Raw genomic sequence first — 25,558 nt, forward strand, 5'->3', positions numbered from 1 at the left:
GACACCATGTTGATAAACACGGGATTCGGAAAATTCACCTCCGACGTTTTTCCCCGGGATATTTCGTCCCCCTATTTTTCTGACCTAACTTTTGGCCCCCAACGTTTTGCCACTGACATTCAGCCCCGACCGAGTGAGTGGGAGATTGAGTGAATGACTACATGAATGAGTTAGTAGTGACCGTATGAGTGACCAAGTGAGTGACTGTTTGGGTGAATGACCGAGTGAGTGAGCGATTGAGCGAGTCAGAAACCGTGCTAATGACAGTCAGGGGGGCGAAACATCCATGGTGAAGTGTCGGGGCGAAATGTCTGGGGCGAAAAGTGAGAGGCGAAATGTCCAGGGTGAAATTTCAGGGGTGGAAACTCAGAGGCGCAATGTTAGGTACGAAAAGTGACGGGCGAAATGCCCGGCGCGAAAAGTCAGACGTGAAGTGTCCAGGGTAAACAGTCAGGGGTAAAATGTCCGGGACGAAACGTCGGGTGCGAAATGTCGGGGATCAAGTAAACCAATAAACACACACATATTCATGTTTAAATATACATTTTTAATACGCACACTTGACGATAAGTTAACAAACAACAAACAACACAATGATCCTTTGATACAATTACAGATGCTTTTTATCGCGTACAGAAATTTCTTTTTGAACAAAAAATAATGAAAATTTAAAAATCTGTAAATGTTTTATTGAATTTGTACGTCAATTTGTTATTTTTCCCACATGAACATTTTTTTTTTCTAAAAAAAAACATTCCTCATAACGAACAAAAAACAGAAAAAAAATATCGAAATAAATTAAAATAGTTTTTAAATATTCACACTGTAAATTAATTAAGTTATTCGAAAAATTTAAAAAATATTCCCGATCAAAAAAATCACAATTTTACTTAAACTATTAAAAAAATTTAATCATTCTAATACGATTCATAAATAATAACTTTTAATTTAATTATACCAATTAATAATTATTTAATTTTTCAATATAAAAATTAATTAAAGTATATATTCAATTAACTAAAACTCAACTCAAAGGAATACGCAGACTTCGTATGTAGAGTCTATGACTGTGAGAAACGACATTCCAAAATAAAAATTTACAAAATTTCTCCTAACATTGGCATTTTTTCATTGAAATTTTATGGTAATTTTTGTTTGCGAGGAAAAGTTATTTCTCGGTAAGATAAAATAAAATAAAAATCAAGCATTCATTAGGCGAGGAATGGAAACATAAATAAAGCATCAGGAAAAATTACTTAATGAAAGTTGATGGTCAATAGATGTATTTGCTATGAAAATAAATCTCATTACTTTGGAAAATCAAACAATAACCGAGGAAACAATCGACAGAAAATTAAAATGATTGTCCATTGTTTGGTCTTTGAAAGAAAGAGAGAGAGAAAAAAAATGGATGATTTAAATAAATGCAACAATAAAGAAATATAATAAATAGAGTTCGCTTCCTTCTCTTTGATTAAGTCATCGCATATAAATAAGACCAGCTTCGCAGTAGAACATGATATGATGACCGTCAAAGAACAGACAAAAAAACCTGCGCGTAAAAACAGAAAAAATATATCAACATTGATATTTATGCAGGGCTTGACAAATCACACAAAAATGCAGTTGCCAGAACAACTTTTTTAGGAGCCAAAAAACATTTTTACCCGAGAAAATAATGTCCAAAATAATGTTTCTTTTTTACTTTCCCAGGTCCTATTGACTCCCTCTTTCAGGTTAGAAGATGTAATGATATAAATTCGAAACATTTCATGATGCGTGTTCTCAGACTCCAATTTAGTTAATACACAAAGAAATTTTTATACAGGGTGCCCTGTAAGTCTTAATCCAGCTTTTATCTCGTCAACCGTTCGTCGTAGAGGTGTGGTTTCAGTTTAGAAAATGCTCTCAAAATAAGTGTTTTCAGAGTTGAAATATACAGATTGTCACAAAATAAAAAGTTTTTATACGTTCCTTCCTGTCTTCTAACTTTCAGTTGAAAAGCTGTTGTCTTGTCTCTTCTGAGCCCGAAAAAAAAAATCAATGTTCCTGAGTGCATTATTCAATGAGATATTTGAATTCAAAAATCGGAGAAACGTTGTGAATGAACTGCATAAATGAGGAAAATAAAACGTTTCTTGTTAGTTTATGCCGTCCTGTCCTGCCCTTTCAAACATTTCAGTGAATATTGCAGTTAGGAATATGGATTTTTTTTTTTTGCTCACAAAAGAGATAGGGCAAAAACTTTCTGGTTGGAAGTTAGAGGAAGGGGGGCATATAAACATTTAGATTTTTTATTTTATTTAACACAGTTGCATTTTGAGCATTTTTTAAATTCCAACCACACCCGTACAATGAACGGTTGATGAGATAAAGGCCGAATCAGGACTTACAGGACACCCTGTATATGTATATTTACATAGGCGCCAATACCAAATTTTTATTCGCCATGGCGACCCGGCTCCTGGATCAAGCCCTGTATTTAGATATTAACTGAAAATATGCAGACGGATTGAAAATATTTTTGTCGAATATATTTTCTAATCATACATATGTTTTGTAGACCATCTTTCTTTGAAGATTTCTCCGTTTTTGTTTATTAATTTTGGATTGCCGTGTGCTTAAGTTTTATAAATATCAATATTTATTAAGAATGATTTCCCCTGTAAAAACTCTTTTCTTCATTTCTCTCTTTCCTTGTTTTATTCTTGTCAAGCAGTTTGCCCGTGTTACGCTTAAAATTTGTATTCGTAAGTTTCCGCCGTTGATCAAAAAATAAAAAATAACATACTAAAAATTTTCAAGTTTCAATAAAAAATGTCATTTTATTAAAAAAGATTAATATGCATTGTAATTTTTAGTCTTAATTTTTTTTAATATTAGATATAATTCGATTGTTGTTGGAGATTATATCTCAAAATTTAATTTCTTTGAATTTTACTTTGTAACAGGCAATCTGTTGACAAGGACGCACAGTAATACTTTTATTCACGAGACACGTGAGATTTAATTTGTATCGAGAGACGAAGACATTCTCGAGAGGAATTCGATTTGAACCTTCATGGCGAAGGGTTGTCAGTTTCGCATGTTGACGTATTGCAGTTGTTCTGTATTAACGGAGAATAAACGAATTTTTTCCATGTTCGCCGCTCCGTACACACCTCACTGATCGTCACAACTTTAAATTTATTTCAGTTTTAAAAAAAGTATATTTAAAATTCTCTATTATTAGAAATTTGGTTTTAAAAATTAAAAAAAAATTCCCTTCTAGGAATTTTGGAAACTATATTTTTCTCAAACATTTTGTGTTTTTCAAGCATCTTCAAAGGTGGTTTTTTGAACATTTTCGAAAATTGTTTTTCAAGCATTTTTAGAATTTTCCTTGTTCTTAAAATTTCTTAGAAAAAATTTAAAGTACGAAAATTTTCGCCTAAATAAAACAAAAGTTATTTTTAAAAACTTACCTAAAATTTAATTTTTCCAAAATTTGTTACACAAAAGTCCTATTTAAAAATTAAAAATAAATTTCTGACTTCTTTAAAAATTGTGTATTTATACAAATTTTCATTTCGTATTTCATACTGAGAAAAAGTTTTTCTTGGAAGTTTTAATTTAATTTTACATTTCTATAGTGTTATTTTTATAAACTTTTGCGATTATTTTTAATAATTTAATAATAATTTTCATTAAATATCAATCTTTAGTTTATCATCGTTTCCATTGAAACACCCACGGAAAATATTTCCATGGTAAATGTAACTGAACATTTTCCACCAATTTAATTTCTATGGAAACTTTTATGTAAATTAATTTGCAATAGATGCGTGTACCAATTTTTTACTTGAAGTTGGTCTGCTTCTACTCTGTAAGGATCAAAAAACGACGAGCTTCTTCGTTTTTAGTTAAACAAAATGGTTTGACGTAGATGACTAAAATTGCACGTATATAACTCAAATTTGCATAAATTGAGATAAATAATTTACCTGAGGAGAGAAGGGAGCGAAGGGATGATATTCTTATTTTGTGTAGGCAGCACTTGATTGGTAAATTCCTCCTCAAATCATGCAAGGCAATTGAGTGTAGCGCAGAGAGAAGCCGAATTGCGAATAATTGGCGTTGAGTGAAGCGTCGTTGTTACTTTTAACGCGTAACATGAACGGTTTGCTTCGTGCTAAAAGTAAAATAAAATGAGATATTTAGAAATTCACGAAGTAATTTATGGTATGAATCAATAACAACAGTTAAAATTCTCCACAAAAACGTATTGAATTTTTTTTTTACAAATACGGATGTAAATTGGTGCTGGTAACAATCCATTTAAATGTGTTTCAATTGTTATTGAAACACAAATGCATCAAACATAACACAAAACATAACAATGCATCTTAACACAGCAATTTAACCAATTAGAGTAGACATACATTTTTGCCTTGATTTTGGTGTTTCAGATCTTGGTGCCACAAATGTGTGGGGTGGTTTTTCCTCACTTTAGAATTTATTTCTTTTGACGTGAGGAGATTAAACTTTGACTTGAAATATTGTTTTGAGTTAGAAATGTGGTGAATATGAACTTTACATCAGAGGGTCGCACTTAAAGCTGAACTTTCAGGGATTTTTTGGCATCACTTCCAGGAGAAAGTGCCTCTAAGAACTAGTGTGATTTATTGTACACGATTTAGAGATAAATATATATACAAATACAAGACCGCAACAGGAAAAATGCCCCACGAGGTGGAGGAGAAAAAAAATGCCCATAAATTCTGGAAAAAATTGTATGTGTGAAGATGAATATACCCTGCATCATATTGGCTACTACTACTTAACCACTTCTAAATCACACGTGCACGTCGCCCATATTCCTCTCCGGAACTTCTAACGAATTGGTACGTGGTGGAACATGCGTATCCGTGTTGTGAATCTAACTTAAAGTTTGTCTCGGTGTTATGCTTGTTATTTGGAGTGCTGCCATCGATTTTTCTAACTGTGAGTGAAGTGTGATGATTGAAGATTTCACTGTTTTAGGCCTGCTGCTCTCTGTGGCAAGGTTTTTCAACGAGGAGATAAGTTCGCATTCGCGTTTTAAGTTGGGGACCACAGAAAACCAACTACAGCCGTACATACATCCCGTACAGATTCCTCTGCGGAATTTCTAACGAATGGGCACATGCCGAAATGTGTGTTCTGAGTGCATATGTGGCCTTAATGTATTTATGTCGTCGAGTTGCTCTTGTTTCGTGTTCATGCTGCCACCTGTCTCAAATCTTTTTCAGTAAAGATGGAAATGCCTGAAATTTCATGTTACGCCAGTATCGTGTTGTTGGTCTGCCTGTCTGCCTGCCTACTTGCTCTCTGTGTAGAGACTTTTTTCCAAAGGTAGACCGGCTCGCATTCATCATTTTCGCTGAAAAAACTTGAACTAAGTGAACTATTTTTTCACAAAAAATCGGTAAATATGGAAAAAAAAACAAAGATTGTCTGACATTTATGTTTTTAATGTCAAACATGTGGAAAAATTTTGAAAACTCCAAAAAAAAAACGAATGTTCGGGTCTGAAAACGATAAAAAGTAAAAATAATTTTGCTTAGAGATGATGTTGAATAGGTTTTGTGGTGAACTTTACGTCTAATCCCGTCAATTTTGTGCGATTTTATCAGTCTCCGAGCACGTGAAATTTCAGTAGCTCTAAAAAAAAATTACATCGACAAGGAATGGACTTTCTCTAGATGAAAAAGTATTGCACTTTTACAGCTGTATCTTGTGCTGAAATGGCACTAAAGGATGTAATTTCTAAAATACTAAAAAAAAACAAAAAAAAAATTGAGAAAAGAAATTAGTGTAATGGGTCTTTTGACCATGTACTTGTTATTACATTCTAATAAATACGGGACCAAAGAGGGTTAATAAGTAGGTAGAATTTTTTTTCCCAAGAAAAGATAACCATAATTGCATCATGAATTTTTGAAAGTGGGTAAAACGAACACGAAATAAGTTCGGTAAACATATTATGGATATTAAGGAAAAAAATATTGTGTACTTTCTGTTGTTTTTTCTGTCGAGGCTCAGCTTTCACGTTGAAATAATGGGAATGACGGCTAATTGAAGAAGTCAATCGTGCGACAAGTCTATTGTCAAAACACTTCATTTCACATATTTCCAAAGAAAACAATTGTGGTTGATATAATTGCGGATCGAAAATATCTCCCAGACAGTAGCCAATTACTATATCGCTATGTTACGGTAAATGTGATAAATACAGTTATTATACATAATAATCAGTTCTTATGCACTATCACCCCGAGCGTTTTAGTGAAATTGATCATTTTTGATGGTGATTATGCATAGTACTCAAGCGTCGTTGGTAAATTTAATAAATACTAAAAAAAGTTATTTATTACTTTTGCCGATGATTATGCATAATACCCAACCGTTGTGTCGTTGGTTAACATGATAAATCGTACTATATGATATACCGTGCATCGGGAGTACATAGCTTTTTCAGTCCGCGAGATAGATATGCGATAACTGCACCGTTTGCGAGATAAAAAATTTGTATGTCTGGGGAGACCAGATCACCTGTAATTTTACGGGACATCCCAGTAATTTCATCGTCCCAACTTTTTCATATAAGGTCCCGTTTTTTCCCCTTCTCTCATCAAGACTTAATTGAATTGTTGAATACAAGAATTAGGATCATTTTCATCACTTATAAATTAATACCTTTGGCAATTATTTTTGGCTGAAATTGTAAACTTTACTTACCTTTGACAATTTTTATTTATTTATTAAAAACTACAAACAACAGGCTAAAGCCAAGTTACAGCTTGCAAATATGAACACAAAGTAAAATAAAAACATGTATATTTCAATAAAAATGAGATAAAAATGGTAAAAATATATACCATCGTTTTATTGCATCTAAGAATTCGGTACAATGGAGAATTTTTTAATATATCAGAACGATACGGAGGAACATGAAAAAGTTCACGGCTTCTAAGATTGATTCGAGGGCAATAAAAAGTAATGAGGTTAAGACTATCAGGTGAATCAATATCAGTGACTGGCAACTTTACTTGCATTTAACATTGTTTCTGTTACAATTGTCTACTTTACTTGCACTTTTTTCTACGATAATTGGTGGACATCCCGTATTCTGATTTCTCGTATGCAGTCAAACCTCGTTAATGAGTCACTCTTGGGAGAGCAAAAATATGACTTAGTAGGCGGAGTGACTCGTTAAACGGAGTAAGCCATAACTGTGTCAATTCCTGCCTGAGGACAATTGGGACTTCCAAAAAGTGACCCGGTAAGCGGAGTGACGTGTTAACCGGGTGACGCACTAACGAGGTTTGACTGTATTTATGAAGGAAACATGGCCGGCACGTTGTCCATCGTGTTATGCGTACTGATAGTTTTCTACCGGAACACTTTTCGTGGGCCGGATGGAACCTCTTGGCGGGCCGCATTTGGCCTATTTGCCAGAGGTTGTGCACCCCCCGCCATACATGATAATTCATACATGCATTGTATCATTATATCGGGGTACGATCGTAAAATTTGTTATTATTGTAACGGGGTCGGAGTATGTTCATCACAAATACTAGACTCATTCGGAATTTTTTTTTTATTTATCAAACTCACCAATAGCGAGCGCTGGGGTATTATGCATAATCACAGATAAAGGCAATAAATTTCAAGTATTCATCAAATTCACCAACGACGTTTGCGTATTGTGCATATTAACCAATTGGTAAGCGTGCATAATAACCGATTTATCACATTTATCGTTACGTTGCGCTACATGAAACCATTTTCTATTGATGAAAGAGCTATATTAGCCTCGAAACGGCTGCACGGTATTGTTTTTTCAACTTTGAGTCATTTTCATTAGATTTTACACCTTCTAGGGCCGGCATTACAATATAAAAGTTTTTTGAAAGCTCTTTGATAAACCTTGAAAGTGTATAACTAATAAGTGCATTGGCACTGGTTACATTCGAGTGTAACCAGTAGGGTTATTGGTTGAATTTTCTGTCATTTGATGTTTGTGTGTCTTATCTTCTCTCTGCTCAGTCTGCATTGGCGACCGGCACACGTTATTGGCGACCGCCACAAATTTTTCAAGTTTTATCAAAGAGCTTTTATAAAACTTTTATATTGTAATCCCGGCCTAATAGCCAATTACGTATGTCTAGCAATGCCAAAAAGAAATAATGTTTTGTTTTAATTCTCAACTTACATACGACGAGGTCCCTCTCGTGTAAGCGCGTGCCACAGAATCGATCTTCACCGGGTCCCATTCCATCTTCGGATCCCTGATCGATACCAACGAAATCGTCCTCGTTGCAAATGGCACCCATGGCTCCTCCATCATATGGCGATCCGAACGAGAACGATCCAGGTTTCTCTGTCTCCCATTTGATGGAGCAGAAGTTCTCTTCCACCCGAATGCACGAAGTGTACCTCAAGTTGCTCAGGTATCGGACTCTGCTGTCGGTTTTGGGACCGAAGTTGAAGCTGCGTACCACGTCGCTGGGATTGCGGAAATACTGTAGACATCCTGCTGGAGCTGCGAAACAAAACCAAAGAAATGCTATATTATTCGAACGGAAAAGAATATATTTTTTTATTGATTGATCTTAAAAGCATCGTGGGAACCGCTGGGCAAGTGATGTTGAGAGACCCCCTATCTAGCTGAAATTACCAGCTTACATGTTTACATATTTACCGTCGAAAATCGTAGCGGTAGGCCTCTTGAGGTGAAAATGACGGATGCCTGAATTTTCGTATTACGTAAAAACAATACAAATACAAACACAAAGGCCACAGCAGGCACATTGCTCAACGAGATGGCTGAAAAAAGATGCTTGCAAAAAATATGGATGTCAAATATAGCCAAAATACGACAAATCAATACATAAAAGGATCTACGTACCACAGATAGAAAAAACCAATTATTAATACTAAACAAAGTGTGCTGAAAGTGCTAACGCGGCCTTCGTCTCATCAACCCTGTGCCGTAGAGGTATAGTTTCAGTTCAAAAAGTGTTCAAAAGGCGTTCAAAAATTACCCCGAACCAGTTTTAAGAGTGAAAATACAGTGTGCAACAAAATAAAAAAAAAAAATCTGAATTTTTATACTACGGGACAAGAGAACAAGGATGTTCTCTGACTTCCAATGAGAAGGTTTTGCTCCTCACCCCAACAGAAAAAAATTCCATGCTTTTAAGTGCAATATTCGCTGAAATATTTGAATTCGAAAACTGAAGAAAAGTTCTGAAACAACAGCAAAAAGTAATGGACACACAACGCTCCTTTCCCTCATTTTGGCCGTCCTCTCCCAACTGTTCCCCGTTTTTGATTTCGAATATCTCAGCGAATATTGCAGCTAAAAACATAGGATCTCTTTTGCTAGGGATCAGAAAAGACATGGCAACCACTTTCTAATTGATAGCTAGAGGACAAGAAAGGACTGTATAAAAATTTAAATTTTCTATTTTGCAACATAGTGTATTTTTGCTTTGAAAACTGGTTCCGGGTAGTTTTTTGAACGCGTTTTGAGTATTTTTTAAACTGAAACCATACTTCTACGACGGACGTGATGAGAAAAAGGCCGCATTAGCACTTACAGGACACCCTGTGTAATAACAGTGTAACACGAAGCAATAAAAACTCTTTCATCTTAAATACTGGGCCTGTTCCTCAAAAGTTCGGGCCCTGGACAAATACGAAGTTTTGGGGGAGCCCCCCCACATGACATATACTTTAGGTTTCTTTGAGGCAGCGGCAAACACATGGGAAGACGGAATGTGAGCAATTACAGACAAGAAGTTAAGATTCCCCTACTGGCAGTATTCTAAGAAAAAAAGATTTAAAAAAAGAGTAGCCAATATTGGAGCTCTAAACACGTGCCCCGTTTGCCTGTACGAGAAACAGGCACCGCATAAATACATTAGGGCCATGCATATAACTCACGCTCATAACAAGTTCCAGCTTGTAGAAATTCCCAGAAAAATATTTACCGATGTAAAAATATACCGATGCATGTACGGTTAAGTAGCAATAGAATTTCATAATCATGAGGCCCTCATATGCTGCCCGGGTGGTGGGCCCAAGCATGGCCCCCACAAGGTGTGGACTGACAAGGCTCCAGTCCTGGGGCCCGGAGTGATTTTAATCATTTTTTTGTTTTTTCACGCTATTAATTCATCATAAAGGGGCCCCGTGAAAGCCTGGTCGGGGGGCCCGTAAAAGATCCCAGCCTAGGGGCCCTGCTTCAGGATGTGGGGACCATGGGCCCAAGCGTTAAGCGGCATTGTATACAAACAGCTGTGAGACCCATAAAGTGGGGTAGGACTTCTCGTGGTGCACCCAGCCCCAGTTAACACTAAATCTACCTTGTCTTTGTTCTGCACACACTTGAAATATTTTGCTACTAACATATGTTATCGTCCTGTTTTACGAATTTATGTATAGGGTGTCCTGCATAAGTACTTATGCAGGACACCCTGTACTTTATCTCATCAATCATCTGCCGTAGAGGTATAGTTTGCTAAAAGGACGTTCAAAAATTACCCTGTACCAGTTTTGAGAGTGAAAACAAAATAAAAAAAATCTGAATTTTTATACTGTGTGTCTTTTAACTTCCAATTAGAAAGTTGATGCCCTGTCTCTTCTGAGCCCAACAACAAAAATTTCAAGTTTCTAAGTGTAATATTCGCTGAGATATTTGAATTGAAAAACCGGAGAAAGGGTGTGAAAGGACAGCATAAATGTGGGGAAAGGAGTGTTGTCCGTTAGTTTTTGCTGTTGTGTCATAACTTTTCTCCGATTTTTTTTAATTCAAATATCTTGGTGAATATTGCACTTGGAAACATGACCTCAGGAGATACAGGGAAACAACTTCCTAATTGGAAGTTAGAGCACGGGAGGGGGGGGGGGAACCTTAAGTTCAGATATTTTTATTTTGTTACACACTGTATTTTCATTCTCAAAACTGGTGCAGGATAATTTTTGAATGCCTATCGAACAATTTTCAAGTTGGAATCGTACATCTACGACAAACGGTTGATGAAATAAATGCCACATTAGCACTTACAGGACACCCTGTATATTTAGAATTGCTTGGAATTGATAGTCAATTATATAAGGGATGACCTTTTAGTTGCCTTTTAGTAGCCTTGTATAAGCTGAAGAGAAGAAGGGCGATAGAGTGCCCGAGTCAAATATTTAAGATCAGAGTCGATCAAGGAAAAATAATCGATCAGTACAACTATTCTCATATCAAATATTGAACTTGATATCGTTAGTTTATCCGGATAATTTTAAACTAAGAAGAGATCGCAATGGTAAACTCAATCGAAGATATAAATGAACACATCACAAAACGAATGTCTCACCCATGTTCAAACTGCCACATTCAATCATAGAGATCTTGATTTTCCATCTTCTTGATGCTTTGTCTCCATTGCTGACAACGCTCAGTACTACGGGGTTTCCGGAACCACGTCCCATATCGACGTACACTGATAGGCAAAATAAATAAATGCGTTAATTTAATAATTTCCTTCTCTACTAGTCTTGAGGAAAAAAATTCTTGAAACAGTGTAGAGATGGGGAAAAAAATTCCCATAAAAAAAATTCAAGTTTGTTGCACGTGTAAAGATATTAAATTGCAACATTTAATCGATCCGATGATGTATAGTGTATCCGCTTATAACGTTTTTCAAAAAGTAGTCATAAAAAAACCGTTGTAAGTGGGAAAACTCTTTAAACGGGAACGTTATAAGCGGGATCGACTGTATATCAGCGTTTCTAAACCAGAGTCCGTGGACCAGAGGTAGTTCGCGGCGATGGCATAAGTGGTCTGTAGGCAGATTTGATAAAATTATTCACCCGTTGTAATTGATATTAGTAATGTCCATATGGGTTCAGATAAAATTATTGCAGGAAACTGCGATCCTAAATACGGGATATCACCAAGTTTTGCTAAAAATTGCAATTTATTGCTTTGAATGCAATTTGCTAGTTACTGCTAAAAATTGATGAAGGGTGTGGGAACAAAGGGCTGCTACTAATCGCAATAAACAAAAATGTATTTCACGAAAAAAATATAAATGGTCTTATCATATTTCATTGAGAAAAAATAAAATTCGGTAAATATTGAGATCTTTTTTAAATAATAATCCGCAAAATACGGGACATCGTCAATTGTCATCAAAATCATTGTCAGAAGCAGTTACTATCCCCGATAGTAATTAAAATTCCTAATTAATTTACGTTAAATTTGTCAAATATGTAAGATTGATATTTATAATTTTTTGCCATAATTATCATAACATAAGTGAAAAAGCTGTGTGTGTGTGTGTGTGTGCATTCACGACTTTAGTAAATATTACAAATTCAAACAAGTATCGTTGAAAAAAACGGGACAAATGCATAAAAAAAATCGAAACAACCAAAATTACAGGAATGTCCCTTAATACGGGACACAAGCTGTCCGTCACATTGTTTCCGATATTTTACTTCCTTGTTTTCAGAAAGGATGAGAAACACTGACGTATATTATTCAGTGAAGATAAGCATCTATTTCAATACTTATCGATCGATACGTCGTTTATTTTAGAGAGAAGTTTCTAAATGTTTCGTATCTTAAATGAAACTCGTTTATCTCAAGCTCTCATTAAGCAAGCTTGAGAAATCATCAAAGATATCAATTTCGCTCTCAAGAGGGTAAATAATGAGAAATCCCTCCAACTCTCATCTTGTTTTCATTAGAATTTCAGTGAAATGAGTCCATCTGAGTATTGTAAACATGGGACGACGTCTAAATTTGGCAACGCTCTCACTCATATCTCGGTTTGAATCTCTCATAACCGTCAGTGTTTGTTTTTAATACGTTTCTCAACGTCAGAATCGCGTTTTGAAGTTTATAGTGTGTGTGTGTGTGTGTGTGTGTGTGTTTACTTACGGTGCTGTCCCTTGTTCTCTCCGCACAGAATTGGTAACCTTTCGCCGACGGTGGTACGGACCATGAAGGAATCTGTGGTGCACAATCCGATCTCATCTGGTTCGGACAAGAAGAACTCGTGCATGTCCAGTCTGAGTTGACACACGTTTTCGGGCTTTTCGATGGTCACTTGGCATGTGTCCGTCCCGTTCTCGTGGTTCGGATAATTGCGATTCACGAAAACGGTCTCGTTCTGGCTCGTGATGTCACCGCACGTGAACTTGGCTAGTGACAATAACAAAAAAAATATCCACGTTAGAAATTCGTCGTTTAATAGCATTTGTGATTCACGAATACAATTTCATAATTTTTGAACAAAAATAAAGATAAACGAAATAGCTGGTATATGAATATATCGGAGGACATGAATATGGATACGTATTTTTCGTTTTTACGAAGTAGATGCAATAAATGCGAAATTTTGGTTTTACGAAATGGTTGCAATAAATGGGAAATTTTGAGATGCTAACTTTTCCGGGAAATTTTTATAATTGACAGTTTTTGAAGCGAAATTAGGTTGCAAGTTTTTCCGAGCACCTGAATTCTAGAATTTTCAACTCAGTATAGTTCTAAATATTTTTAAGGATGAATGCCAAATTTTTTATTCGATTTTTTTTTGCGAGTGAATGCAAAATTTATGTGATTTACAATTTTTTTATTTACAAAATTTATTTATTTCTAGAGATGGCTAATCTGACACCATCGAAGTCAACATGAATGTCAACTTACACAAGCAACAAGTGCTTAAGCCTCGAGCGCATGTTCCAATGTTGGTGCCTTTCCTTCGTTCGCAGTCAGCTGGATCACTGAGGCACGTCCCTTCGTCACCTGAGACACCTTTGCATGGCGAATTCTGATAACGTATGATCGTAATTAAATCTCCTGTTAAAACAAAAAACAAAAAAAAACAATGCATTTACATGACCGAAAAATTAGAAAACACCTCACTTAGGCCGGGATTACACTATGAAAGTTTTGTAAAAGGACTTTGATAAAACTTTAAAAATTCAACCAATAAGATCACCGGTTGCATTTGCTCGAATGTAACCGATGCTCTTATTGGTTGAATTCTTCGCGTTTTATAAAAGATCTTTTATCAAACTTTTATAGTGTAATCCCGGCCGAAATAAAATATTAGCAACAATTTGTAAAACATATTTTTCCAACTCATGATTGACTGCTTTCAAGGGGGGGGGGGGGGAATAAAACTGATTTATTTAAAATTCAGTAAATTGTAATGGTAATCACGCAGAAAAGGGAAAAAGTTACCAAAACAATTTTCGTTTTCCACTAATTAAAATTACAATTAAATGTACAATGTACAATTAAATTGAAAAAGAGGACAAAATTAAGTTTCTTGATTTCGTGACGAAACTCAACGCTACCAATATTTATAACTGCTCCCTCCCCCTTTGTAAAATTATCAAATTAATATTCAATGCTAATATTTTCAGTATATTTATCAGGAACTTGAAAAATGGGGAAAAAATTATTTGCCAGTCAAATTTTTTGCGAGCCAAGAATGTGTGTGTGATTTTAATCTCAAGTAAAATTGTCCTAAATAATGTTTTTTTTACTCTTCCGGGACTTCACATCACTTTTCTATGTTGAAAGACACATTGTCATTAAATCAGAAAATTTTGTGTCATTCATAGACTACAATTTAGCAATCACATGCAGAAAATTTTAAGTGCCAATTCTGATTTTCTAGTCGACAGTGACCTGAAGCATGGGATCAGACCAAGATCTGATATTTATGACTCCGTCTAGCGATATAGATAGGGTGTTTGAAAAAACCAAACTGCCAAAATGAAAGGGCAATTCAGGCATACGATAAAAATTTAAATCCGCATGGGAACATAGGCGCGCAAACGCCATCCGGAGCCTGTACAGGGAGTTGTTGCGTCAAACACTTGTGAATGCGCCTGGCTGCGTCACACTCCTGGTATTTTTGAGAGGTGCGGCAGTCCATTCAGCGTCGATGTAATGCGTGTGTCAGTGTATTTGGCAAAAACTTCGAGCATCTACTGTACTAGTATTGTTCCTAAATAAGTAATTGTAGAAGGATTCTTCTTCGTCGTCTTTGTATCACGTATTACTTTCAATGACGTCTGCTGCTACCGGTTTTTGCCAGACGCACTGACATACGCATTACATCGACTCTTCATGGACTGCCGCAACTTCTCAAAAATACCAGGTGTATTTACAAGTGCGTGACGCAACGACTCCCAGTAGCGGCTCCGGGTGGCATTTGTGCACATATATTCCTATGTGATTTTGGACTGTTATCGAACGTCAGAATTGCCCTTTCATTTTGGCGATTTTTTTTCGGAACACCCTGTATATATGTTTAGTACGAATATAAATACAAAGGACACAGCAGACAAAATGCCCATTGCATGGGCATATATATATATATCAAAAACTCACCTAGATTAGCAGGCCTGTTTTGTGCACTCACGTGACCAAGTAGGACAACGACAACAAACAATAACATTGACGCAACGCTTCTCCACATTCTTCCGAACTGCAACAAAATTATGAAATTGCAATGAATCAATTGAAATATCATTATTACCAATTTATTGGATTTGTTTGATCATCACCAACCGAAATGGCAAAATTCGGACTAAATTCTCATCGAATATTTTTATTATAATCACAAGAACTAAAACGTCATTTAACTGATATTAAAATTTGACTTTTTTTGCTTTTGTGTGAAACAAAACAATATCTGTATGAGGTAAACAAAAAAAAGTATAACATACATGTCCTTTTCAAAAAATTGGAACACCCTAGAAGTTTATGAGAGCAGTTCATGAAATGCTGAAGCTGGAGAGGCCAAATTAAATGTTCTGTTGCATAACTTGTATCTTCGAAGATATTCCACCTGAATCTCTCGAATAACTTGAATCTCTTGCATATCGGTGGCAAAAAATTTTACATAACGCATATTGAATATTTCTTAAAGGGTCAAATTACTTTTTCCTCTTTGTTTACAAAAATTAGAACATCCGACTTAAAACGCGTAATTATACGAATATTTTCATGCAAATTTACAGCAACTTGATCGAAATCGTGTTTTATGTTTTTCCTCGTTATGTGTGTGAACAATTTCAATTCGTTCAATTTTCGCAATACGGGCAGAAGAATGGGACATTTCTGCAACCGTTAAATTACATGTGTATTTGGTAGGATGGTATACGAGGAAACGCGTGCCGATATCGTACGGATACATTGTACTGTGTGCTGGAAACTTCTCAAAACCTTTTGTATGTTTATTAATTTTTTTTTTCTTTTTGACTCAAAATAAAGTGTTTCGGACTCTGCCGCGAAGCTGGGCTGCAATAGATCTCGGCAACAGGTTGTCCAGTTCAGTGTCAAAGTTCTGGCGTTCGTTCATTCATCGGAGACTTCTGAACTCATTGTCTTGATGCATAAAATTCATGGTCAAGGGAAAAGATGGCCGCAGGACAATGTATTCGTACGATATCAGCACGCGTTTCCTCATACTGTCCAACCAAGTACACATGTAATTTAGCGTTTGCGAAATGTCCAATTTTTTTTTATCCGTATTGCGAAGATTGAACGATTCCTCTTTTTTACATACATAAAAACACATAAAGCACGAATTCCTTCAAATTGATGTAAATTTGCGTGAAAATATTCATGTAATAACCCGTTTTAAGTCAGATGTTCTAATTTTTTGAAACAACTTTCGAAGTATTGTCTGAGGCTTTTATGGCCCGGCGTTCAAGGACTTACAAGTGGTTTCCGGGCTATTAAGCCGTGGTCTAATGCATGCTCTTCCTGACGTTTCACCCACATCTGTGGCAGGCATCTTCTGAGGTTAAACGGACGTAGGTCTTCGAGACAAGTGGAGATGAAGCCAAGCGAAGATAAGCCTCTCTCGTTTGTCGCGGAGACTTACGTCGGTTTAACGAACAGAAGACGTCTGCCACAGCTGCGGGCGAAACGTCAGGAAGAAAATGCCTTAGACCATGGTCTAATAGCCCGGAAACCACTGTTAAGTCAACTTTCGGAGTGTTCTAATGTTTTGAAACAAAGAGAAAAAAGTAATTTGACGCTTTAAGAAATATTCAATCTACTTTATGCAATTTTTATGCCGTCGATATGCTTAAATAGAACCTCGCAGAAGATGAAAATATGAACTACAATCAAAGCCAAATTATAATTTGGATTTTTTAGCTTAAGCATTTCATGAATTGCTCCCGTAAATTCCTAGGGTGTTCTGATTTTTTTTGTGAAGGGCGCGTAATTTTAGAAATGTTTCGTCCAACGATTGAGTGACCGGAATCATTGTCGAGGTGACACAACACACACCCAAGAAGCTTTTCAAAATTCGTTTCTCTAAAAATCAAAATCTGAAGGTGTCGTGTAAAAATATCGAATCCAATGTCTATCATCGAGTTCGCTAAATTAATTTTCCATTTCAATCTTGTATAAAAAAATTGTAAGTATTAGTCATAAGTGGTAATCAACTTGACCAAAAAACAATTGCAATGGTCATGAACTTGAATTGTGAACATCAGGGACCCTCGCATACGACGAGATCAGTACATGATGTCATAACACTGACTGTGATTCAATGGCAGAGGAAATCATTTTGTTTTTTATTTTCATTCTTTTTCCTATTGGAAATATAGGTCAGTCCTACTTCGGTTAATGTTCCATGTAGGCGTTGTCCCATCAAAGTAATTGCCTTCACCGATTCTTCTTGTGACACCCAGAGTATATTTGTATTAATCTTTCTAAAATCAGACCTGATTCGATCTTGGCACAAGCTGGCGATAAGTGATGGATGGAATCTATACCTCGAAAATATTCTAGTCCGATTCTTATATATTCTGTGACATCTCGAACCTGTCAATCGGAAGTGATAGCCGGAATCTACTGGTACAGGGTGGTTATAAATAAACTGACACTACTCAGACGTATGTAGTGTCCATTCTGATGGAGGCATTTTGATGAAACTTTGTATGTAGGATATATGGACCATGGGGAAAGATTCAATAAAAAAAAGTTCAGTTTTTGACCACCAGGGTGAAAAAGGGGAGCTTCTTATTGCAGTTATTTTTTTCCCCATTGTCCATATAACGTGTGTACCAAGTTCCAATGAAAAACGTTCTCCACAACGGCCGCTATATAGGTCGGAGTAGTTATAGTACTCAGCTTAATTATATTGACATTACTCTGACCTACGGTATGTAGCGGCCGTTGAGGAGGACGTTTTTCATTGGACTTTGGTATGTATACGCGTTATATGGACAATGGGAAAAATATGACTGTGTGATAAAAAGCGCCCCTTTTTCACCTGGTGGTCAAACACTGAACTTTTTTTTATTGAATCCTAATTTTCCCCTGGTCCATATATTCTACATACCAAGTTTCATCAAAATTCCACCATTAGAATGGGCGCTACATACGTCTGAGTAGTGTCCATTTATTTATAGCCACCCTGTATATCTCGAGAATATTCTAATCTGATTCTTCTATCTTCTGTATGACATTCAACCTCTTAGTCACGGACCGAACGAAAGGTCGACCTTTGAAGGCGACACAAAGGGTTGGGGCGGAGAGGGCCAAGGATCATTTTCTTGATAAATTTTGAGTTACTTTCGAAAAGCAATTTCAAATCGACAGAAATTGATTAAAATAGCGTACAGGCTGCACGGCAGAAACCTGCACAACGTTCACTATAGAAACATACTTTCACTTACAAAATGTTTTCAAATAACATGCAGTTACTTAAAATGTCTAAATTTGTTTGAGGGGTCGTATACATACAAAAAATTAAATTAATTAACTTTTCATACACTCCCCCGTGTGCCAAAATTCTTAAATATTACAATGTAGATCCAACCCCCCCCCCCCTCCGAAAAGCCATTTGCAAAAAATTTCATATTTTGAAATAAAATATTTATCGAGATATTTAATGTATAAAATCGGTACGTTTCGGCAACTTTTTTTATCACTTTGTTGGCAAGTTTTCGTTGGCTCAAAAGATGCCATTTTCAGTGACTGTACACGAGTAGATTGAACTCAACCATTTTATTCACAATACATAACAATTATATTTGTTGAAAATAATTTTGACAGTTACAGAATTTGTACAACTTTGAATTTAATTTACACACGTTTCGCGATTTGTGAACCACACCCTTAAACAGCTGGCGATAAATGTTGAAAACTTCAAAGTAAAATATCTCCGTTAATATTGCATTTAAGAATATGCAATTTTTTTTTAAAAATGTGCCGCATTTACATGCCACTAATTGGAAGTTACAGCTCACAGGGTCTACGTAAAAAAGTAAATTTTTCTATTTGTGTGTACTATCATGTGTACGACTAGGACCGGTTCCGGACATTCTTCAAGTGTAAGTGAATGCTATTTTGGTGATGAAAAAAATTGCCCCTTCCCTTCAGTTGGCACCCTAAAAGTCGCCCCTTTTTAAGTTGGCGCCTTCTGCGGCCGCGTCGTTCGCAGGATTCAAAATCCAGCCCCGTGTATGACCCTTTGCGAAATTTGAGACATTTTGAGCAACCTCCCATCAATTGAAAACTTTTTTGTAACTGAAGGTATGTTTCCAAAGTCAACGGTTGCGGAGATATCCGCTGTGCAAACAATTTGGGATAGCCCGTACCTCGAGAATTCACTAGTCTGATTCTTCTACATTTTGGGACATTGACCCATGCCTCCTCCCAAGGGTGGGGCTGACAGCGCTGTATCTTTGGGGCCCAGGACCTTTTTTTTTTTTGTTTCTTCATGCTATAAATTTACTACAGAAGGGCCCACGAAATGTCTGGCTCGGGAGCCTGCCAAAGACGCCAATCTAGAGGCACAGCGCCAGAGTGACGTGGTGGTAAGATGCTCATCTGCCACCGTGAAGGTTGCTGTCAGGTCCCAGGTTCGAACCGGGGGGTGGGGAATAGAAAGATATTTGCCCTAACGAGCTTGAGGCTACCACCGGCAGATTGCGTCTTCAATTGCAAACCAACTCATTAACGGCAGTAAATTGCACAACAGCTATATGGCCGGAGTTGGTATTTGGTGAAGTAGTCTAGAGCAGTGGTTCTCAACCTTTTCAAGCCCGCGGCCCGGTTTCATTCACTTTTGTTAGTCGAAGGATCGGTCAAACACACGACAAACGGAAAATGAATGAGGAAAAATGAAAGGGCTTATCACTCGCGGCCCGGCATGAATGATATCAGGGCCCGTCGGTTGAGAAACACCGGTTTAGAGGCCCTGCTCTTGGATGTGGGGGGAAGGGGGCTGTCATGTACCGACCTCTGTAATCAGGGGAGTACGCAGGACAGGGGAAAACGAATGGTCTGGGGTTAGGGGGGGGCGGGGCACATGAAATCTCTTCTAGATAAATTGTGAGTAACTAAGCTTTAAAAAGTACTAATAAAAATTAATTAAATCAACAAAAACGTATTTTAAAATCCCCGGAAAAATTTATTAAAATACCACATAAAGGTATTTTCAATCATGCAACAGATATTTTGTGGTTATTATGCCGCGGTGAACTCGGAAAGAAAAATCATCTGGTGTCCGCGGAGCAGGCCCCGTAGCCAGAAATTTCGTTCGGGGGGGAGGGGGACCACTTTCATTTCGTGGGGGGGGGGCAAAGTGATAGAACAATAGATTTGGCCATCTTTTTTCCATTTTCTCACATTTCGGGAGAGGGGAAACAGACCCTCAATTCCCCCCATCCTCCTCGCTGGAGACTCGAACCCAAGCCCTCTTGCTTTCCCGGAAACATGTTTGACTTTTGTTTCCGAGTTCATCTCATCATAACATCCAGCAAATATCAATTCCCTTGATATCGTGGACTGAGAAAGAAGCTCCGTCTAATTCTTTTTACTTTCTATCAGTATTTTAATTCATTCCAAAAACATTCAAAATTTCTCGATGGTCTGGGGGGTCATAAGCCACCCTGCGCACGCCTCTCCCGTTAGTCACCACATTCCCAAAGAGCGAAAAGGGTTTCCTCTCGCCCCAGAAAAGCCTAATAACGGCAGTTTCATTTTTGTGGAAAGAGTGTAATTATCATTGTTTTTCAAAAAAAAAATTGTCTGGAGATATTATGTTATCCTTTTCCGTGTTATCTAGTTCCGATTACCATCACAGAGGAGCAATAAAAAATATTATTGAAACATACTCATTGTGTTTAGCAGGAATAAATACCTGACGAATGTGATCATCAGATTATATCTATATTCCGGTTATCGCAGCTCTTTTCCTTTTCTTATCTGTATGAGATAAGATTATATTCGAACACGCTTAAATAACACAGAAATAATTTTTATTTCCTTAAACCAATGCTTTTTGCATTGGATATGTTACGGTAAATGCAATAAATTGCGGTTATTATGCATACTTACCAAGCATTTTGGCGATAAATTAATTTCCTTAAATTTATCACCTTTACCGGCGATTGTGCACAGCACCCAAGCGTCGTTGGTAAATTTAATAAGCAATAAAAAACGACCACTTTTACTCAGGTGCTGATCAAGGGCAATGTGTCGGGAAGGGCGATTCATTGTGTAAGACAGTCGGATCGTCCCGTATTTTACGGGACAGGCGATTTTTTCCTATCTTATTTGGCTCTTGGGAAGGGCAATTACCTTCCCCCCCCCGGATCCGCACTTGCTTTTACCGGCGATTATGCATAATACCCAAGCGTCGCGTCGCTGATAAATCGTACTTATATGGTATATAAGTACAGGATAATATATGAACAGGATAATTCATACATGTATTGTATCATTATATCGGGGTAAAAGCATAAAATTTGTTATTATTATATCGGGGTCTGAGAATATTCGTCACACATAGTAGACTCATTTGGAATTTTTTCCATGTATATCAAATTTACCAATTACATTAGGGTCTTATGCATAGTTACAGATAAAGGCGATAAATTTTAAGTATTTGTAAAATTTACCACCGATATCTGGTTATTATGCATAATAGCCGGTGAAAGTGATAATATTTTCAGTATTTATTAAATTTGCCAACTACGCTTGGGCATTAGGCATATTCGCCGGTAAAAGTGATAAATTTATCAAACTTACCAAGACGATTGGTAAGTATGCATAACGTCATCACATTTACCGTAACAGATATATTGCATTGAAATCATTTTAATGTAGTCTCATTCTCTTATAACGAACAAGGACGTTAAAACTTTTTCACATATAACGAAGTTTTTTTTTTTCCATTTCCCGTGAATTTCCCATTAGCTTGTCTAAGCTTATTTAAGCCGGTACGGATAAAACGAAGTTCGGTTTACGGCGAATTTTTGTCGATGAATTATTTCCGACTTCGTTATAAGCAGGCCCGACCGGATGATTGATGCATTGTTATTTACTAGCAATGCCAGAAAGAGAAATAGAGTATGGCAAAATGCAAATTTCAAGAGATAAGAAATAAAAATTCGGTTATTGCACACGGTGTCCTCCTGCTTGGAATGTACATCACGGAGTTCACAGCCGTGTGTATTTTCTGCCCGGGACTATGTCTAATCTTAAGTTCCGGTTCACCAATCGACAAACTGGTTTTCCCTTCAAGAAGATTCTTAAAAAAGACAAGAAAGAAACACAAGACAAGAACCGGCCTCATACTTCGCGTGTGTGTGTATCGTTTCTTCGCATCCAAAGAATGCGGATATCATACCCAAGTACTGCGGCCCGGTCAGATTTTTTTCCAAAACAAAGATAACTCAATGCATTATTCGCCACGCAACAAAGTTTGATGCAGGGAATGGAAGTAGATAATATCGAGAAAAGTACTTAAAAATAATAATAAATAAGCGGATAGTATTACTAATTTTATGTATACCCCGGCCAGTGTTCGCCAATACGCATCGAAATGCAATTTTACTCCTCGAAATTTCGTTGAGAAGTGAAAATACTTCAATTTTAGCTAATATTTTTTGCAATATTTATCCCTGACTGATAAAAAAAATGCCCTTAAAATTCGGGAGAGGAGCGAAATTACTCTCCACGATTATTTTTTTCGGATAATACAGATATCAGGACATACTGCCATCCGTTCCAACAGGGCTCATCCAAGAGGCGTCATTTCCCGACCAAATGAACTTGATATCGAATTATCTTTTCGAATTGCACACAAAAGTCGTATATAACATATATGTATATTTATATTTAAGGCTATTTTTACAAAAAGGAACCTTTTTAAATGAATCAAGATTCTCCAAGGATGATATATCACTCCTCGCTATCCATACGAAGGTATTCAATAGTTGGGCGATGCGAAGATGAATTCAGGAAAGAAAGAAAATTTAACTGCCCTTGCGGGGAATCGAACCCACGCCCTTCTCACTTGCGGGGTGAGCAAGATAGACTACAAAGGCAACCGAATATTTCAATCTTTCCTTAGAGCTCGTGTTCATCTTGGCATCAGCCAGCTGTTGAAAACCTTCGTACGGATAGAGGAAAGTGACATCATAATTAGATAAGTCGCCATCTGGTGGCAACGTCAGTATTGTGAGCTCTGGCCTGAGTTTTAGGTCCGACCGTCCACGTGCGGTCACTTCAGCGCACGCGAGCTCTAAGGAAAGATTGAGATTCGTTACCTTTGTAGTGTAGTGGCGTAGAGCGCTCACTCGGCAAGTGAGAACGTGGGGCAGGTGAATTTTCTTTGTTTCCTGAAATCATCTTCGCACATCAGACAGCTATTCGAATCCATGCCAAAATCAAAGACCACAGTCTACGCGAGCGACTCTCCAAAATACAAATTTTTACACGGGATACTTATTTTTTATAATTGCTCTCATTCGAACTTGTTAATAAGGCGCAGGCTGCTATAAGATTGCAACAGAGCGCAAGTCTTCTTTTGCAAACACGAATGCAAGGGCCACAACGAGTGAAATGCTCAACGAGGCGGCTGAACTTTCAAAATAAGAACTATGGATGCTAATGGATCAAGCGCTTTCCTCTTACCGTCAGTTGATACAACGATAAACACCCAAAAATGTTTCTTATTATAATTTTTTTCTCCATTTCGAAAACTTATTTCAAAATCTTCGCATATTGCAGATTGCCTTTTTTAAAAATTATAACAACAGCACAACGCGCAATTGCTTCATTAAAAGTCTTCTGAGGCTACCCCTGGTTACAAGTGTACCTCATTAAGCATAGAAATGGAATTCGTGTCTAAAGAATGGGTAACATTCCAGAATCTAGGGGTCAATCATAAGCAACATCGACTCGAGTGTGGCGATTCTGTATAAATGACAAAAAATATCGTATGAAATTGCGATAATTCTAGGATTATAATCCGAAATCAGGAGTTACTATGAAGAGTTTCAAAACATAATCGCTTCATGCAAAAGGGCATTAGTCAAAGGTCATTTTTGCCAAAATTTCATTTTCGGCATTTCCCACTTTTATGTTTCTACGTTATATTTCAAAAAGGCATCGATCTGTGATGCCAAGTAAAAGATATCCGTAACTAAAGTTTCAAAAATTATGCAAAAAAAAAGGAGAGGTTCATCTGTTTTCTAGAAATTAGTTCTTGTGACAAATGTCCTTTTCGCATGAAGCGATTTAGTTTCGATTATTTCAATGGATAACTAATGCGGTGCTCTCGAGTTAAAGGTTCAGATCGCTCATAGAAGTTGTATCTTAAAATGGTTCATATCTCAAAGCAAACCTTTAAATCTAAAACTACCAGCTTAATTCGTACCACATCTGCACGATATTAATACTAAAAAAGAATCAGTATGGTGTAGTAAATCGTCTAATTTTCAAAATAAAGTTACTTTCGCATGAAATACAAATAAAATACACATTCCGAAAAAAGTTTCTATTTGTTCAAGCTTATGAAATGGTTTTACTCACAGCTATTTATCTCACTCTCCCGTACTCGGATATTTCATCGCAAGTCAACGCATTTTTAAAGAATATTTTTTTGTTTAAATTTGAATTACTCGCCGGGGTAAGTTGAGATACCACTCGGGAGATGCCACTAAATATAATTTGAATTCGGCGTTATTCTACCATATACTGTAAAAGACATAGAATACTTACAAGTATTTCCCGAACAAAAAAAAAAAGTAGCAACTAAATCCCACTTTTATTTTCGGTCGTCCACCACTGGATCCAATTATTCAACAAGAAAAATCAAAAAGCGGTCCTTCAGTGATGACTGACTTATCCTCACAGCCGAACTGACGAAGAACACACACCGATATTAAAGAGGACCGTCGAAGCAAAAATCAGCGCCGTTCTATATTTCGATCGGATTCTGAGAAGATGGTGCTCGTGAAAAATGATCGCTCCGAAGAATAAAAAGAAGAACAAGAAGAAGAAGAAACAGAGAGAAAAGAAGACAGAACAAGATTTTCGATCCTCACCTTGTTGGAAAAACCTTTTTCTGTGTTGTTGTTAATTTCCCACAACCACCAAAGAGTCTCACTCACTCACTCTCTTCCTTTCTTGCACTGCTTATTAGCCCGAGACCGTCTTCAAGAGCACATCCACAACCACCAAAACAACACT

At 36.8% G+C, this 25,558-nt stretch overlaps 1 protein-coding gene across 2 annotated transcripts; it reads right to left on the reverse strand.

The window, feature by feature from the left end:
* Positions 1–526: 526 nt before the first annotated feature.
* On the reverse strand, positions 527–25,558 carry LOC149075292 (uncharacterized). 2 transcript variants are annotated; one of them, XM_089242635.1, is made up of 8 exons: positions 25,414–25,558; positions 15,437–15,533; positions 13,736–13,888; positions 12,968–13,231; positions 11,397–11,522; positions 8,237–8,566; positions 3,984–4,171; positions 527–1,552 (listed from the first exon to the last, which is right to left on the reverse strand). In XM_089242635.1, the coding sequence occupies exons 2-7, from the start codon at positions 15,522–15,524 to the stop codon at positions 4,056–4,058; spliced, it is 1,077 nt and encodes a 358-aa protein (XP_089098761.1). In that variant the 5' UTR covers positions 15,525–15,533; positions 25,414–25,558; the 3' UTR covers positions 527–1,552; positions 3,984–4,055. The 2 variants fall into 2 exon arrangements, with proteins under 2 accessions (XP_089098761.1, XP_089098762.1); XM_089242636.1 differs by lacking the exon at positions 25,414–25,558 and adding an exon at positions 25,088–25,292.

This window comes from Pholcus phalangioides, unplaced genomic scaffold, assembly GCF_987345545.1.
Source record: "Pholcus phalangioides strain wild (caught in Gottingen) unplaced genomic scaffold, Ppha-v1.0 ptg000015l_1, whole genome shotgun sequence".
NCBI lineage: Eukaryota > Metazoa > Arthropoda > Arachnida > Araneae > Pholcidae > Pholcus > Pholcus phalangioides.

Bases quoted from the DNA above. Each gene is read 5' to 3' on its own strand.
- LOC149075292 (XM_089242635.1), bottom strand. From the start codon at position 15,524: ATGTGGAGAAGCGTTGCGTCAATGTTATTGTTTGTTGTCGTTGTCCTA. The intron at 13,889-15,436 runs GTGAGTTTTTGA...TTGTTTTAACAG, and splicing joins AAACAGGCCTGCTAATCTAG to GAGATTTAATTACGATCATA. The intron at 4,172-8,236 runs GTAAGTTGAGAA...TTTTACTTTTAG, and splicing joins CGAGAGGGACCTCGTCGTAT to CACGAAGCAAACCGTTCATG.